Here is a 17,266-nt window from a genome sequence, read left to right on the forward strand (position 1 = left end):
AGTATGTAAAGTGTTGTGGCTAATACTTCTCCTAAGAGATTTGGGCTATTTGCCTAGGTAGCCAATTCAAATATATTGTGACAATAAAGAAACATGTGATAGTGCTCATAATTTGGTTCAACGTGATCATACAAAGCATGTGGACGTAGATAGATTCTTTATTAAGGAGAAGTTGGATGAGAAGATTGTGGAGCTACCTAAGGTTCGATCAGAAGATCAACTGAATGATATTCTTACCAAAGTAGTTTCACGTTGAGTGTTCTCAAAGTTTTTGGGCAAGTTGGCCATGTGGGATATTTATGCACCAACTTGAGGGGGAGTGTTGCAATATTGGATTGTTTCTAATATTGAACTAATTCTTTCCTAAACTATTCTTTCCTAAATTGATTCTTTCCTTTTTTTCCTGTAGATTTTTCCTTTCCTGTAGCTTTATATATTTGGCACACAACTATATATGTACCTATACAATTTTATGTAAATACATGAATGAAAAATATTCTTCTTGATTTCTAATTTTCAAGTCATTTTGCATGCATGTCTATTAGAGCATTCAAAATCCTTATATTTGACTGGGACTTTTGATATATAGATAGATGTAGCATCTTTCAAAATAGTTCATAATTAGTGAAATAAATCTACCTTATATATGCATGTGATGCAGGTGGCTACAAATACAATATTTAACAAAGGTCTTTATTACTTTTGTCCATCACTTTTGGAATTTTTTTGTTTTGGTCACTGATCTATTTACTCTAATGTCATAGTGCAATTTGAAAGTGCTTTAATAATTCAAATCTCTTGAAGAATTCCATCAAATAGATCACTTTTAGTGCTATTTTCTATAGTCAAGACTTCTTGTCATTTTGTGTATATAATGCAATCATTAGATTTTGATAAAAATATATTGCTATGAGACAACCTACCACTTAGTTTGGGGACATTGCTTATGCTTAAAGATGAATATTGCTCATTCACTTGATAATGTATCTCCAAGGTACTCAAGCAGATCATTCACAGTATATTATTTCTTCCCAACTTTGTGAATTCAACTTCTTGGAGAAGATGGACATGCATTTATTTGCAAGATACATTCTATTTTCTTTCCCTTTCAAGGAAATAGGATTTATTTACTTCAATCTTTGTAGTTTAGTAAGTTAGTTTAGATTCACACTTTTGAAGACATTAGATTGTTAGAATTATTTTGTGCAAGAGAAGAATGAATTCATGACAATCTTCTATAATTGATAATAAACAACTATCTTGGTAATGGGATAGGAGATGTTCTAGTGGGCATTTTGAAAATAGTTCACATTTCTCTCATATTTGGTATATCTATTAAATAGAACCATATCATTGGTATTTTTTAGCCATAGAAAATGTAAACAAATGTGTAAAGCTAAATTGAAATAACATTCTTACTTGGGGTGATTTATAACTGCAATGACACAACTCTTATAAAATGGTGGGACTCCTACTACATGCATCTCTTGTTTTGGCTAGTGTAGCCTTTCATAATCTTCTATTACAATGACTATTTCTATTCAATTTATATAAATTCCAATGATAGATACTTACACGAATAAATAAGTAAATAAATACAAAGATGTTTCTTATCATAGCTATTGTATGATAATAACTTCATATAATTATAGGTTGTACCCTTGTACATGTTCTTGATGAAAGCATTGGGTTTAATAGTAAATGATATGAGAATAGTTGTATGGAGAAAAAATTCATATTATTTAAATGATTACTATAAATAATGTGAAATCTGAGCCCTAGTTAAATTTGAAATGTAGAACTTAATCAAGTATGAAATGATGCAAACTATTTGAATCAAGAAGAAATTCTTATTTAGAAATTAATTATTTACTTTGATTTTTCATGTAGTCTAGTACTATAATATTTTCTATTTGTAAGACTATTTGGAGCAAAAAGAAATTCTTTCTATGTAAATGAAATAGTAAAAGTTAAATTGAGATATAAATCTTAGGGTTTAATGTTCAATGATGTGAGTCTGAACAAGAAAAGATTCTTATTTTGGAACTAACTTTTTGGTAAGGTCTCTTTTATGGTCTATTTGTATGCTCAAACATGCAACTAGTTGAAATTTTTACCATACAAATGAAATATAAAATATAGTGTTCAATATTCAATGATGTGAGACTAATTGGAACATGATGAAATACTTTATTAAAAAATTATTTATACTCTTCAATTTCTCGAATGCTCTACTAATATTTTCTTTTTGTAAGCCTAGTTGGAATAAGAAGAGATTCTTTATTTAAGAGTTTTTTTTTTAAAGTTTCTCCATATACTCTACGAGTATAATCATTTCTATTTATGAATCTAGCTAGAACAAGAAGAATTTATTTTATTCTTTGTGAAGAAATTCTAAATATACAAATAGAATATTAGAAATAATTTAATATATCATGAATCTTAATTCAATATCATTAACATGGAACTAGGTGGAACAACAATAAGAGGTTTGCAGTTGGGAAATATTTATTTATTTCTATTTCTCATAGGCTCTAGTAAAAACAAAATCCTACTATTTAGGTTTCTCTTATGACCTATTATTTGTTTGAGGAGACGATTACTAGCAATCTATATATTGTCAGAAATATTTTTTTTTAGCTATTTAAAAATAAAATATTATAAATTTATTTAGTGAATCTAAATTCATTTTTTTGTTTAGAGATATTTTATTATTTTTAATAATTTATTTTATTTTATTGAAGTATTATAGTTTTTAAATATTTAATAATATTTATAAATTTTAAATATTTTATTAATTTTTGAATATTTTTGATATACTTTTATATTAAAAAATCTAATTCTCAATTTAGATAGATTAAAAAATTATCTAACATATTAAATACTTAAATATATGACACTTTTTTTTTTTTTTTCTTAAAATGATGTTTCGCAAGAGCTGGGTGGTAACCCTAAAATTTGCATATCTTTGATTCTTTGATGATTTATCATTCATGGAAAATTTTATTTTGCCAAACGCTATATTTTATCCACATCTTAAATTTTGAAGGACTCCTAACATTGCAATGCATTATTATAAGCAAGGTATATTTTAGTAGCTAATATTCGCAAATAGGCTATTTTTAGAAATTTTTGGCTAGTAGTTTGGCTAATAATTTAAGATTTGGCACAACCTAAATTGCCATACTTTTATAAAATTTAGTTTTAGAATATTTAAAATAGCTCAATAATTTATTTTATTGAAAAATCTAAACTCAAATATTCGCCACAGTATTCGATATATGATTAGATTTGAGTCACCTAAATATTATATATTATTGCAGAAATTAAATTGAACTGATCAATAATTATCATAATTATTAGTTGCTTTAAGAATATATCACCAATATTTAGTTTTCACTATTGATTTAAAGTATATGTAATGATCCTCATAATATTCCATGAGGTAAAAAAATGTTCAAATTTAATTTGTAATATTCCATGGTAATTAATGAACTTGCTATTATTATTGAGATTCATCAATATTTTATATAAAAAAGTTATGATTCGAAAATAATCGCCAATATTTATCATATTTGGAATAAAAAATTGAGAGATTCACTAATAGAAATAATTTTCTTTTTTCAAAATAATGAAAGGTTCACCAATATTTATATCTTTTTTGGAGGCAGCTTCCTTAAAGTTTACCCTGATTATAAGAGTTGCCCATTATGCTCGGAATATAAAATATTCAAGTAATAGAAATTTTAGTAAACTGTAAGACAAACATAATTACTATGTAGTGGTTTGTATTTTTCATAGTTTAATAGTTTAATTAGATAGAATATATTAAGCATAATAGTTAAATATTTGAAAAGAATCAATTTATTTGATGGTGATGACAATATATGATAGTTAACACCTTACCATCTACAATTTTTTTGAACAATTTAGTTTGAGTAATGTCGAAGAGGTTTTTAAGATGTGGATCATGTATTTTTGAGCCAACTCTCAATTTAAGAACATCTCTTGAATTAGGTGATACTCTTGTATTTGTTGGAGATATAGGAGTAATTTGCAGGGGGGGGAGGGGGGGGGGTGTGGGGGTGAATCAGTTACCATTAAAATAAATCCCAGATCACTTAGATGTCAATAACAAAATTTAGACTCAGAAAATTGATTGTTGTTGTTACTTGGTAAACACACAGAAAATGTTGTAACTTGGTAAATGTAGAGTGTGATTTACTTTAATAGATCTTAAGATGTTATTAGTAATTATTTGCAAGCATGAAACAAATAACATGAACACATGAGACACTAGATTTAACTTGGAAACCCAATATGAAAAAAACCATCAATGTAACTAGTTACTATTTTTCACTCTTCTGAAGTGAGCCCTATTAGAAGCCAACCCTGTTAAAGCTTACAAAACACACTGTTAGGTGTGACCTTGTTAGAGGATTTAATCACCCTATTAGGAGTAGCCTTGTGAGAGGTCTTAAAACAATTCAGTGGAACTATCACCTTGTTAAAGGATTTACAACTGGCTGTTAAATCAACTCTATTAAGAGATTTTAGATCACTACTATAATGGTTAGAGAGTAATAATGAAATGACTTGATTGTGATGCAACTGAATTACTGAATCTAGATCTCTGTTATGCTCAAATTTGATCCTTCCTGATCGAATATTACTTTTCTGCTCCATAAGGATATCTACTTACCCTTCAAGTTTTCTCTCACTCTTTCATTCTTAATTCAATCAACACACTTGTACACTTACATAAAAATCACAATTTGACCTTATATTTATATCATCCAAATTGTCAATTCATCTTAATACAAACTAGAATGACCATTATTCATTACCATAGTCAGCTAGAACTAATACTTAAAATAATTAAGGTTGTCATGCCAAAAAAACAAAATCCTTTATTAGCTGACCCTGCTTGGTAAACACTAGTTCTGAGACGATTTCCTGTGTTAATCAATAGAAGCTCAGTTAACACTACGAACTTGCAAAAATCCTTTGGTAACTGAGTGAATTCGGTTAGCACTAACTCTGTCCAACTTTCCTTTGTTAACCATGTGAACTTGATTAACACTATTTTCTACCATAATTTCCTTTGATGCCTGAGTGAGCTCAGTAGACATTGACTTTGTAGAGTGAACTTCAGGAATGCTTAGTAGACAATAAAAATTGTGTTGCTGACCAAGTGAGCTCAGTAAGCACTATCTGTCAACTGCTATGACATTTGTGTGACATTAAAGACAACACAAAATTAGACAATTGTATCCAACAATCTCCCTCTTTGGCATTGATGGCAACACAACATATCATAACACAATGAAATTTGAGAACAAGAATTTCTCTAATAGAAAGTTTCTCCCTCTCAGATTTTATAACATATCCTTCTCTTTTATGTAGTAATATCGCTTTGTGAAGGAATTACATAACTTGTATGATAGTATAATCCTCCCTCAGAAAGATGTAAACAAATTTTAGAAAGATATGGTAGTAATCTTTTCCCTCTTTAACAACACATGCCAAAGACAACACATATCAAATTAATATCAATGTGCCTTGAGTATTGATTCATATGCACTATTTTCTTCACTATGCTGCATCAACTAATTAATCTTCAACTTGGTTCCTATTGATGCATTACTAAAACTTCATTTAGTGAGCTTCAGATAAGGGAATGACCCCTAGCTTACCTCTTAGATACAAGAATATAGGTAATGGCTTAGTGAAAATGTCTACAATTTGTTCTTTTGTATGAACATATTCTAATCTAATTTCTTTGTCTTGCACCAATTCTCTGACAAAATGATATTTTATAGCAATGTGCTTAGTTTTGGAATGCATCATTGGGTTCATTGATATGTTAATTGCACTAGTGTTATCACAAAACATGACAACTGGCTCTTTGATCTCTACCTTCATGCCTTCGAACAATTGTTTAAACCAAACAATGTTAGAACAATTTACTATTGTTGCTACATATTCTGGTTCTGCTATAGATTCGGATGTGCAATTTTGCTTCTTGCTTGTCCAAGATACCTACCTTGTACCAAGAAAGAATACTCCACCACTTGTGCTTTTTCTATCATCAAGATTTCCTACCCAATCAACATCAGTGAATACCTTTAGGTCTAAGTTTCCTCCAAGTTTGTACCATAAACCATAGTCTTCAGTGCCTTTCAAATGTCTCAAGATTCTTCTGATTTCCATTATATGATTTTCTCTAGGTTTTGTTGAGAATCTTGCCACTATTCCAATTGTTAAGGCAATGTTAGGCCTTTTATGAACTACATATTGTAATTTTCCAATCATTGATCTATATAAGGTCTGATCTACCTCTTTGGAGTCATCAATTTTTGTAAGTTTTAGTCCATTACACATGGGGGTTCCAACTAGTTTTAAATCTTCCATTCCAAACTTCTTGAGTATCTCCTTGATATACTTGGATTGAGACATGTAGATACCATTCTTGTTCTACTGTATCTATAATCCAACAAAGAATTTTATCTCACCAAACATGGACATTTCAAATTCTTTGTTCATTTGTCCTAAAAATTCTTTTAATAGATCATCATTCCCTATAAATAGAGTATCATCCACAAATATCTCTGCCAATACAATCTTGTTATCTAGTCCTTCCTTGATATACAAACTATTGTTATCATTTGTTCTCTGAAAATCAATTTGTGTAAAGTAGTTATGTAACCTTTCATACCATGCTCTAGGAGCTTGTTTCAAACCATACAATGCTTTGTGTAATTTGCAGACCATGTCCCTTTTGTTTGGATCAACAAAGCCTTTTGGTTGTTCAATGTCGACTTCTTCATTAAGAATACCATTGATAAATGTAGATTTAACATCCATCTGATATACTTTGAATACTTTGTGTGCTGCATATGCAAGTAGAGTCATAACGCCTTTTAATCTTGCAACAAGAGCAAAAGTCTCACCATAATCAATTCCTTCTTCTTGAGAATAGCCTTTACATACTAATCTGGCTTTGTTTCTTGATACTTGTCCATCTTCATTCAGCTTATTTCTGAATACCCATTTTGTTCCAATCACATTTTTATCTTTAGGCCTAGGTACAAGTGTCCAAGTTTTTATTTTCTTTATTTGTTTTATTTCTTCATTCATAGCCTCAATCCAACTTTCATTTTCCACCGCATCTTTAACACTTCTAGGTTCAAATTCAACAAGTAAACATGTACCTTTTAGCTTACTTCTTGTCATAGTACCTTCTAATTTATCTCCAATAATCTGATCAGGTGCATGATGCCTTCTGACATACTTGGCCAATACAGGTTCTTTTCCTTTTGAATGAATTGCATTGTCTTCATTCTGAATCTCAACTTCTGGCTTGGGTCATTCAGACTCGATAGGAATGGGCTTGGTAGCTTTAGAATGTGACTCAGGTCCCTATCACTCGGTTTGTACTTCTTGCAACTTAGTAGCTATGGAAGACTTGAGAGATGAAGTCTCCTTATTGTTAGATGTGCCTAGCAATGTATCAGGTTCGAAATAAACAAATCTTTTATAATCTTCTAGTTCCCTTTTGCTTTCTTCTTCAATCTTTTCTACAAACTCATCAATTCTCACGTGCACTTTCTACGATTTTGTGAGTAGACAAAGTCAAACATTTATATGCCTTACTTCTACAAGAATATCCTTAGAATATACCTTCATCACCTTTCACATCAAATTTACCTTTTCTAGATTCTTTCAAGATATAACATTTACTGCCAAATACTTTTAGGTAATTTACATTGGTTTGTAGCCATACCATAATTCATAGGGAGTCTTGTGTGAGTCCTTCTACTAAACTCGGTTCAAAGTATGGATTGCAATGCTGATGGATTCCTTCTAGTATTTGATAGCAATATTATTTTCAATCATCAGAGTCCTTGCACAATCCATGATGGATCTGCTTCTTCTTTCAGCTATTCTATTCTACTCAAGAGTACTAGGGGCTAATATGTATCTTTTTATTCCTCTTTCAATGTAAAATTTATTGAATTCATTGGAGATGAATTTACCACCTCTATCTGATCTTAAGCATTTCAATCTTTTTCTAGTTTCTTTTTCTACTCTTTCCAAATACCATTTGAATTTCTCAAATGCTTCAGACTTTTCTCTAAGATACATAACAGTCATCATTCTAGAATAGTTATCAACAAAAAGAATAATCTTTTTTCTCCACTATAACTTTCTATTCCAATGGGTCCACATAGGTCAGTATGTGTAATTTACAAGACATTTTTGGATTGATAGTTTTTTCTTTTAAAACTAGTCTTTCCCATTTTGCCAATCTAACAATTTTTGCATAAACCAACATCTGGTTTCTTAAAACTAGGGATACCTCTTACTTTTCTAAATTTTCCTATCTTGACCATATTATCAAAGTTTACATGACATAGTCTTTTGTGCCATAACCAACTTTCTTCCATTTGAGCAATAAAACATGAGCAATCACCAAGATCAAGATAAAATAGGTTACCTCTTGTTTGTTTGCCTATTCCAATTAGATTCCCTTTGTCATCTAGCAACCTTGTCTTGCCATGCATGAATTCTACCTTGAATCCAATTTTGATTAGTTGTGTCACACTTAGCAGATTATGTTTTAGTCCTTCAACCCAATAAGCATTGTCACATACAAGTTCATTGGTTAATGAGATTCGACCTTTCCATTTTATACAACAAGGTTCATTGTTTCCAAACCTTACACTACCTCCATCATAGTGTTCAAAATGTTCAAACTTTGTTCTATCTCTAGTCATATGATGTGAACATCCACTATCTCTGATCTGATGTGAATATCCACTATCTATGATCTATGTATCATTTTTACTAACATGAGAGATAAGTTCCATCTTATCTTCTTCTTCATCAAATTCATCTTTTATAGCAATGTATACTATCTCATCTTCACTATTATCAGAATCTTTAGCCATAAAGCAAGTTTTCTTACCTTTGTCCTTGTATGATTTGTGATTTTTGAAATCCTTTTTGCCTTTGTACTTGTGACTCTTCTTCTCATCCTTGCTTTCTCTATTTGGGAACTTGGCAGCAATATGACCAATCTCTTCACAAGAAAAGCAGATTAAAGGAACTTTACCTTTGTATTTTCCTCTACCTCTAGAATATTTCTTTGCAAGTAAAGCTTCAACAACTTCAAAATGACTATCAGAACTTTCCTCTATTTCCTCTTCACTTTTTGACTGAATGTCCTTTATTTTTTTGCCTCTCTTTGAGTGAAATTTTAGCTTCAAATGTAGACTCTACATTTTTAGAAGCTGGAACATAATTGTCAAAGTTGTCTAGCTCAAAAGCTATCAATCTTCCTACTAAGGCATCCAAACCTAACTTGTGATTTGGATCACACCTCTTTTCTTGTCTAGTAGATACTCTAATTGCATAGATAGGAAGCAAGGCTCTAAGAACTTTACTTACAATAGTTTATTCCTTGATTTCTCCTCCAGAAGCTCTAATTTTACTGACACTAGCTTTGATTCTTTGCACATATTTGATAACATTTTCATCTTCTCTCATTCTGATTTGATCAAACTATCCTCTAAGACTTTCTTCTTTGGCTCTCCTTACATTTTCATCACCTCCATAAATATCCTTTAGCTTCTTCCACATATCAAAAGTAGTTTTGCAGTCTTTGATCTCATCAAATTCATCATAGTTGAGAGCAGATGCAATATCAATCATCATGATGTTATGGTTCTTTTTCTCAGCAAGATCTCCAATAGAGAATGTACCAGTAGAAGTTTTGTATTCTTCATCAAGGTATTTTAAGCTTGAATAACTAATGGTGGCTAGATGAAGTCTCATGAGTCCCTACCATGTTGAAAAGTTGTCTCTATTTAGCTTTGGAATTTCTCTCTTGTAAGACATCCTGGTCTTTAGCTTAGGTCCTTGAAACCTTTCCTGCAAGCACCAAATTCTCTAATACCAATTGTTCGAAATATAAGAGTAACTAAGAGAGGGGTGAATCAGTTACCACTAAAATAAATCTTAGATCCCTTAAATGTCAACAATAAAATTTAGAATGAGAAAATTGATTGCTGCTGTTACTTGGTAAACACATAGAAAATGTTGTAACTCGGTAAATGTAGAGTGTAATTTACTTTAATAGATCTTAAGATGTTATTAGTAATTATTTGCAAGCATGAAACAAATAACATGAACACATGAGACACTAAATTTAACATGGAAACTTAATATGGGAAAAACCACCAATGTAACTAGTTACTGTTTTTCACTCTTTTGAAGTGAGCCCTGTTAGGAGCCAACCCTGTTAAAGGTTAAAAAATACACTGTTAGGTATGACCATGTTAGAGGATTTAATAACCCTATTAGGAGTGGCCTTCTAAGAGGTCTTAAAAAAATTCAATGGAACTGTCACCTTGTTAGAGGATTTACAACTGGTTGTTAAACCAACTCTGTTAAGAGATTTTAGATCACTACTACAATGGTTACAGAGTAACAATGAAATGACCTGATTGTGATGGAACTGAAATGCTAAATCCAAATATCTAATCTACTTAAATTTGATCCTTCTTGATCGAATATTAATTTTCTACTCCACAAGGGTATCTGCTTATCCTTCAAGTTTGCTCTCACTCTTTACTTCTTAATTCAATCAACACACTTGTACACTTACATGAAAATCACAACTTGACCTTATATTTATATCATCCAGATTGTCAAGTTGGCTCAATAAAAATTAGAATTTCCACTAATCATTACCATTGTCGGATAGAACTAATACTTAAAATAATTAAGCTTCTCATGCCAAAACAACAAAATCCTTTATTAGTCGACCCTGCTTGGTAAACACTGGTTTCAAGATGATTTCCTATGTTAACCAACAGAAGCTTGGTTAACATTATGAACTTGAAAAAATCCTTTGGAAATTGAGTGAACTCAATTATTACTAACTCTATCCAACTTTCCTTTGTTAACCATGTGAACTTGGTTAATACTTTTTTCAACCATAATTTCATTCAATGCCCGAGTGAGCTCGGTAGACACTAACTTTATAGAGTGAACTTTAGGAATGCTCGGTAGACAAGGAAAACTATCTCGTTGACCAAGTAAGCTTAGTAAGCACTTTCTATTAACTGATATGAAATTTGTGTGACATCAAAGACAACACACAATTAGATAATTTTATCCAATAGTATTATCATGCCAAATTTTTTCAACCAAACTTTTGACTTCACTAGTAAGTTTCATATCACATCTCGGGAGTCTACCACTAGAAGTCCACAAAATATTTATTGGATCACTTTCAAATGTAACCCTTTCTTTACATCTCTTTCTAAAGTTTTGTGATTCACATTAAGATATCCACTTATGTTACTAATAAATCTTTTTTAAGTTGTTGATTTGTTAACTAAAGTTGTTGTTATTTCTCATTGTGCTACATTCTTATCTTTAGAGCGACTTCTCTTTCCAATAACATCAAAGGCACTAGCAATAGTGGATACATCTTATTTTAAAGACTCATTTTAATTCTTAGGTTTTGCATACATTCGTAACCTTTTCATTACTTTTAATGTTTTAGACATTTTAATTAGTTGCAACATCAATTGACATTGAAACCCAAATTTCTTATAATAAAAAAATGTCTATATAATCTATTAGCATGTGTCCTAATTTGTCTCCACAAAACCAATCCATGAAGATTATCTAGCACATTGTTAGAAACATGAAAATTATGTTCACGCACTTCAATATCATTTTGACATGTTTGTTTAGTACTTGGTGTTTCCATGTCTATATTCATACCATTGTTATTTTCAATTGTCATTTCATTTTCAATGTTATTGGAATTTGAATCTCATTTTCATTTTTTCTTAGTATTTCTTTTGGGGCATGCATTTCCATTGGACTTTGTTGTGCATGATTGTTAGGAAATTTATTCTAATGAATAAAATCTAAATTGTTTAAATCGTAACCTGCTTCTAAAAAATTAACAATTTCATCACGAGAAAAAACTCAAGGGTTTGGAGACACACCTATATTGAATGTTTGATTAGAATGTGCACCTGAATCTCCTTGTATTGGGTTCTCTTCTTTTGCCTCTTCATCCATCATCGTATCCTTAATGTCTTTCTCCTCTGAAAAATTGCTCAACTCTCTAATTCTTTGTCTTCTCTCTCATTGGTGTTATGATCCCATGTTTGCACCAATTTTGAATTCAAACGAACAACTTGTGAATTGTAGAAGGAGACAAGAAAATAGAATAATTATGATAGATATTTGTTGTTGCAGTTTGAAACTATCATTCAACCATTGCAATAATTGAAAGATACTCTATGGGGCATCTTTTGGGGCCCAAGGGGTACATAAAAATTGGAAACCCAATTGTTAAATAATTGCGTACCTAATTGTTTAAAAATTGAGTGTTCGATTTGGTTAATAGCTAAATTCAAATTAGGCGCCTGATTCTAGTGACATGGGCGAGAATTTTTGATGGGTGGGAATTCACATCAGATTTTGCCTTGGGGAAAGGCATGGCATAGGCTTGGTGGGACCAAGCCTATGCCTTTATGAACCAATTTTTGACTAAGGCATTTAATTGACAATTTCAGGGATTTTTATAATTTTTATATGGTCATCCCCATTGAATTTTTTGATAAAATTAAAACCCATTATAGGTCTTACTATTCTGATTTCAAAAGTGTAAATTTTATAGTGTTATGAGTTCATGTTCTATTTTCCCATTATTTATTAATCAAAAGTATCTCTTAAACATTAAATAATGACATTCACTAAAATTTAATAACATTTTTAATTTTTCATATTTTAAAATTTAATTTACATGTCGTCAATCCTCACATGATTTTTTGAGGTTCAAAAGAAAAACCAAAAAAATTAAAATTTGATTAAATTATGTTGTCCATACATGAGAAGTTTTAGAAATTAGCTTAATCCTCCATTAAAAACTAATTAAAAAAATTCACTAAAAAATTCAAGAAAATTATTCTCATCAATATTTGGTGTGTCCAATAACTTCATTTAAAAGGATTAAAAAAAAATCATTTAGTTGTGTCAAATTATGGTGTCAGTACACGAGCATGGTATGGTCCTAAAACAAACATTTTGAAAAATTGGTTTTTAAAGATCCATACAAAAAATATAATCTATCATATGGGTATACAAATAAATTACATATTCAAAAAGAAGATTCTAGGCACTACAATTTTTATCTCTGATTTTCTTTTATATTTAATCTCTAAGTGGCTCTTATTTTGGCATCATTTGACAATATATTACAAAAATAGGAAAAACACTTCCACTTTTTGGCCAAAAGTGAGACCCAACTTCTTGCACTGACCCATATATGAATATTTATACTATAGTCTCATAGGTTTAACCGACTGAAGCTACCAAATATCAACACTCCCTCTGAGCTAGGGGGGATAAACAAGAACATGAACAACATATTACCTCAATGTTAAAAATGGTTTCTAAAATGTCAACTCATTTTATATTAGAATGCCAACTCTTTCAACATTTGCTAATGTCAACTCATTTGACATTCACTAGGTGTTTTTGAGTAATGGCTTCCTGAATGTCATGTTGCAAGATATTCACCAAGTAATATGAGCAATGACCTCATAAAGTCAACTTATTTAACATTCACCAAGTACTCTATGTAATGACCTCCTGAACATCAATTTGCATACCATTCACCATGTACTCAAAGTGTTTATAAGGTATGTTCACTCACATTTGCATAATGTGTACCATATAAACATCCACCATACAAAGTATAATCTATCATGATCTACATAGAAATCATAAGATATCTATCATAATAGATTAACTTATTGAAGATCATCACCTTTCAATGACTTCTACAAATACAAAGCATAGTCATTTGGAAGTAGTCACTTCCTCATGATATACATAGGTAAGCCCATATAGTTCTAAGGACTAGAATTACAATCCTCTTGACTGCTATAATTTTATTGATTATTGGAGAATCCATCTTCAATATAGTCTACTCCCTTTTAATCAATACATCCAAGATCACTGAAGGTTAATGGAACCATCTCCTCTATCTACTCCCTTTCTTTCAATGTTGCATCTATTGAAATGGCAAGCTCCTTTTGATTACCAATCTCCCTCTGAATTCGAATTCAATCTTCCTTTTCCTACAATAACATAATTCTTATAATAATAATAATAATACCTTTAATTATATTCTCAATAATAATAAGAACATTGAAACTTGATACTAAATTCATAATTAATTTTAATCCTATATATATATATATATATAGAGTTAACTACATCTAATATACTCATCCTTCAACTGATAAGGATATATCTTATTTCATATGCAAATCAAGTGCCTTAATAGGTATGAGGTAAGCCTATCTTTTCGGGTTAACCGAGATTGGCATCCTTGAGGAAATTACCATTTGTCATATTGTTCCTCTTTGTTGATATTTGGTGATTCGTGCCATGCTTTAGTGTTTATTATATGGTCTTGAACTATCCATGTACTAATCTCCTTATTTATCCAAGTAAGCAACAACCATTCTTTTGTGGATTTAGTTTCTCATGATCAAGGTGAGGCACAATTCATCTTCATTTTTCTCATATCCATCAATGTCGTGTGCTGTAGAGATAACCAACTTACCCAATCCTTAGCTTCTCATGATAGTTCCATGATCTTTATTTCATCCGCTAATGTTTAGGAGAGGTTTAATAATTTTGAGGCAATCAATTACTATGAAGGGTGCCACTATGAGCATGTTGAGTGGCATAGTAGATAAGTAATTTAGAAGCAAGATTACATGGCCACTTGGATCATGTTTGGTCTTACATAAGAGAGTGAACAATTCAGAGTTCCTCAGCACGTCATCACTTCCAAACTCACCTTTAAGCAATTTCTATGCATAATGTATTACGATGAGCAGTGGATCTGAAGACTCTTATGTACACCATCCCAGCTTGATTTCACCCCACTTACTCTTCTTTGGTACCCATAAAAAATGCATGGCCCGAATGGGTGACTCAAACTTGAAAGTGACATCTCTTCTTCAAAATTTGGAGTACTTTCATTGTTTCTAATATCTTCCAATTCCAAATACCTCTACATCATTTGACATTTTAGATTATCATCATTATTCCTAAAAATTCCTTATTGCAATATGAGTGGAATAAGCATATGTAAATTCTTAAAATTTTAAAATTTTTGTTTGGGTGTACCCAATCAGAATTGTAAATAGGAATACGTATTGTAATTTTAGCTAAAAAATGAGCACATGCAATTCCGTGCATTTATTTTAGAATATATAAATTTTTGGATCCAAATTCCCCATCAAATTTTGACTAAACCAAACAAGAATATGAATATGTATTCTTATTTTCTATTCTAGAATAACAATTCTAGAATGCGTAGTCCTATTCCATATTCTTACTCCCCCAACCAAACAGACCCTAATTTTTAAAAATTTGCTCCTCGTAAAATACAATATTCTCACGTTAGAAGGAACAGTTCTCAATCTAGGTAAAATACAGTAAAACAAGACAAAACATTATATATTTGTACATGTTTTTTAACTTGCTCAAATCATTGTTATCATTTTTATTAAGATAATGATAGATGTTGGTATTGGAAAAAGTTAGGAGGGGTTGCGACTGATCACCCTACCATTTAGATTAATATAAACATACCGTTTAGATCCATATAAACATAAGCCCAGAGTTTCATGTCAGCATAGAATACCCATCCACCATTGAAGATAGCTTCTTTTTGATTGATACAAAAAAACTCTAAGAAATGGAGCACTCATCGTACAAACTCATGGTCAGCAACGAGAACGAGAACAAGAAGCCCAAATGGAAAACAATAGTCTTAGATCTGGAGAACACCCTTGTTTATTCAAGCTCCACAGTCATCCCCCAATATGACTACACAATCTCCCTAAGAGGCCATCAGGAGCACTCAACGCCAAGTACAATCACATACTACATACAGAAGAGGCCCGCAATAAACCTTCTGATGGCAGAACTAGTGAAAAACAAATACGAGATAATAATATTCACCTCAGCCACCAAAGAATACGCAGACGCCATTCTCGACAAGCTAAAAATCGACATTATTCACAAAGCCAACATAGACATCTGCCTCTACAGAGACTCCTGCCGCCACTAACAAAAATTGGTACGTCAAAGACATCACAATCCGCAAAAGAGACCTCAAAAATTTCATAATTGTGGACGATAATCTGGCGAGCTATAAACTTCACCCGAAAAATGCCTTCCCCATGAAACCATTTTCTGGGGACTTGAACGATAGAGAGTTGTGCCGGGTAAGAGACCTCTCCATCATTGCAGTGCTATCCTGCGATGTGAGAGAGACCATCAAAATATATCTGGCCATAGGTGTGTTGGAATAACATTAATAATTCTTTTTACTTGCACAATGTTTTGGATTTGGTTTTCTAGATGCTAGTTTTTTCCTTCATCCTTAATAATTAGGGTTTCATTGATCTCTCGAACTAATAGACTAACTTAAATTTATATCTTGTAATATCTCAAATTAATTTATATGTATTCAAATATGTGTTTCTTCTAGGTGATTGTCACAATTTGGAGTATGAGTTTGTACGTGGACGCCAATGTGAATTACATGTAATAGCACTACAAAAGAAGATTATTGTTCTGAAGCTAATGAATACTTTGGTGAAGAGAAGCAAGGAGTTTATGAAGCATGATTTCACTATTCCGGTTCGTATCTCAAAAGAGCTTTGCACAACTTATGTAAAGAAGAGGCTTGGTTTGGACAATCTTTCTGCTAAGCTGGAGAAAAACTATGAGATTTTTCTCTATACTCGTTATACTCAGGAATAGGTAGATCCTATTCTTGATAAGCTGGACATTGGTTTTCATCTCAACCGCAGACTTTACAGAGACTCTTGCCAAGATTATTGGCTGTGTAAGGATATTGGTGTTCTGAACAAAGATTTAAACATGGAATATGCAAGTGTGAAGAGTGTTGTGATTGTGGATTGTGATGCTTCGGCTTTTAAACATCATCCTTTTAATGGGTTTTTGGTAACTCCATTGGAGGAGGATGATAGTTTGGATACTGAGCTATGTAAGCTAAAGGGGTTGTGTAAGGGGGCTTATCTCTATGATGATGTCAGAGAAGCCATTGCTAACTTCAAAAGGAACGACAGGAGGCGTATGTCCTATTTTCATTAGGGTAGAGTTTGGCTATTGGTGTTCA

The 17,266-nt window shown here is 31.4% G+C and overlaps 1 protein-coding gene across 1 annotated transcript; it reads left to right on the forward strand.

Annotated features, from left to right (window-relative positions):
• The first annotated feature begins 15,814 nt into the window (after positions 1 to 15,814).
• Positions 15,815 to 16,189, forward strand: LOC149527936 (phosphatase PSR1-like). Its single transcript, XM_089811169.1, has one exon. It carries the CDS (start codon positions 15,815 to 15,817, stop codon positions 16,187 to 16,189), a length of 375 nt encoding a protein of 124 aa, XP_089667295.1.
• The last annotated feature ends 1,077 nt before the right edge of the window (positions 16,190 to 17,266 follow it).

This window comes from Cupressus sempervirens, chromosome 11 (assembly GCF_028749045.1).
Source record: "Cupressus sempervirens isolate cs-2001-9-10 chromosome 11, ASM2874904v1, whole genome shotgun sequence".
Taxonomy (NCBI): Eukaryota; Viridiplantae; Streptophyta; class Pinopsida; order Cupressales; family Cupressaceae; genus Cupressus; species Cupressus sempervirens.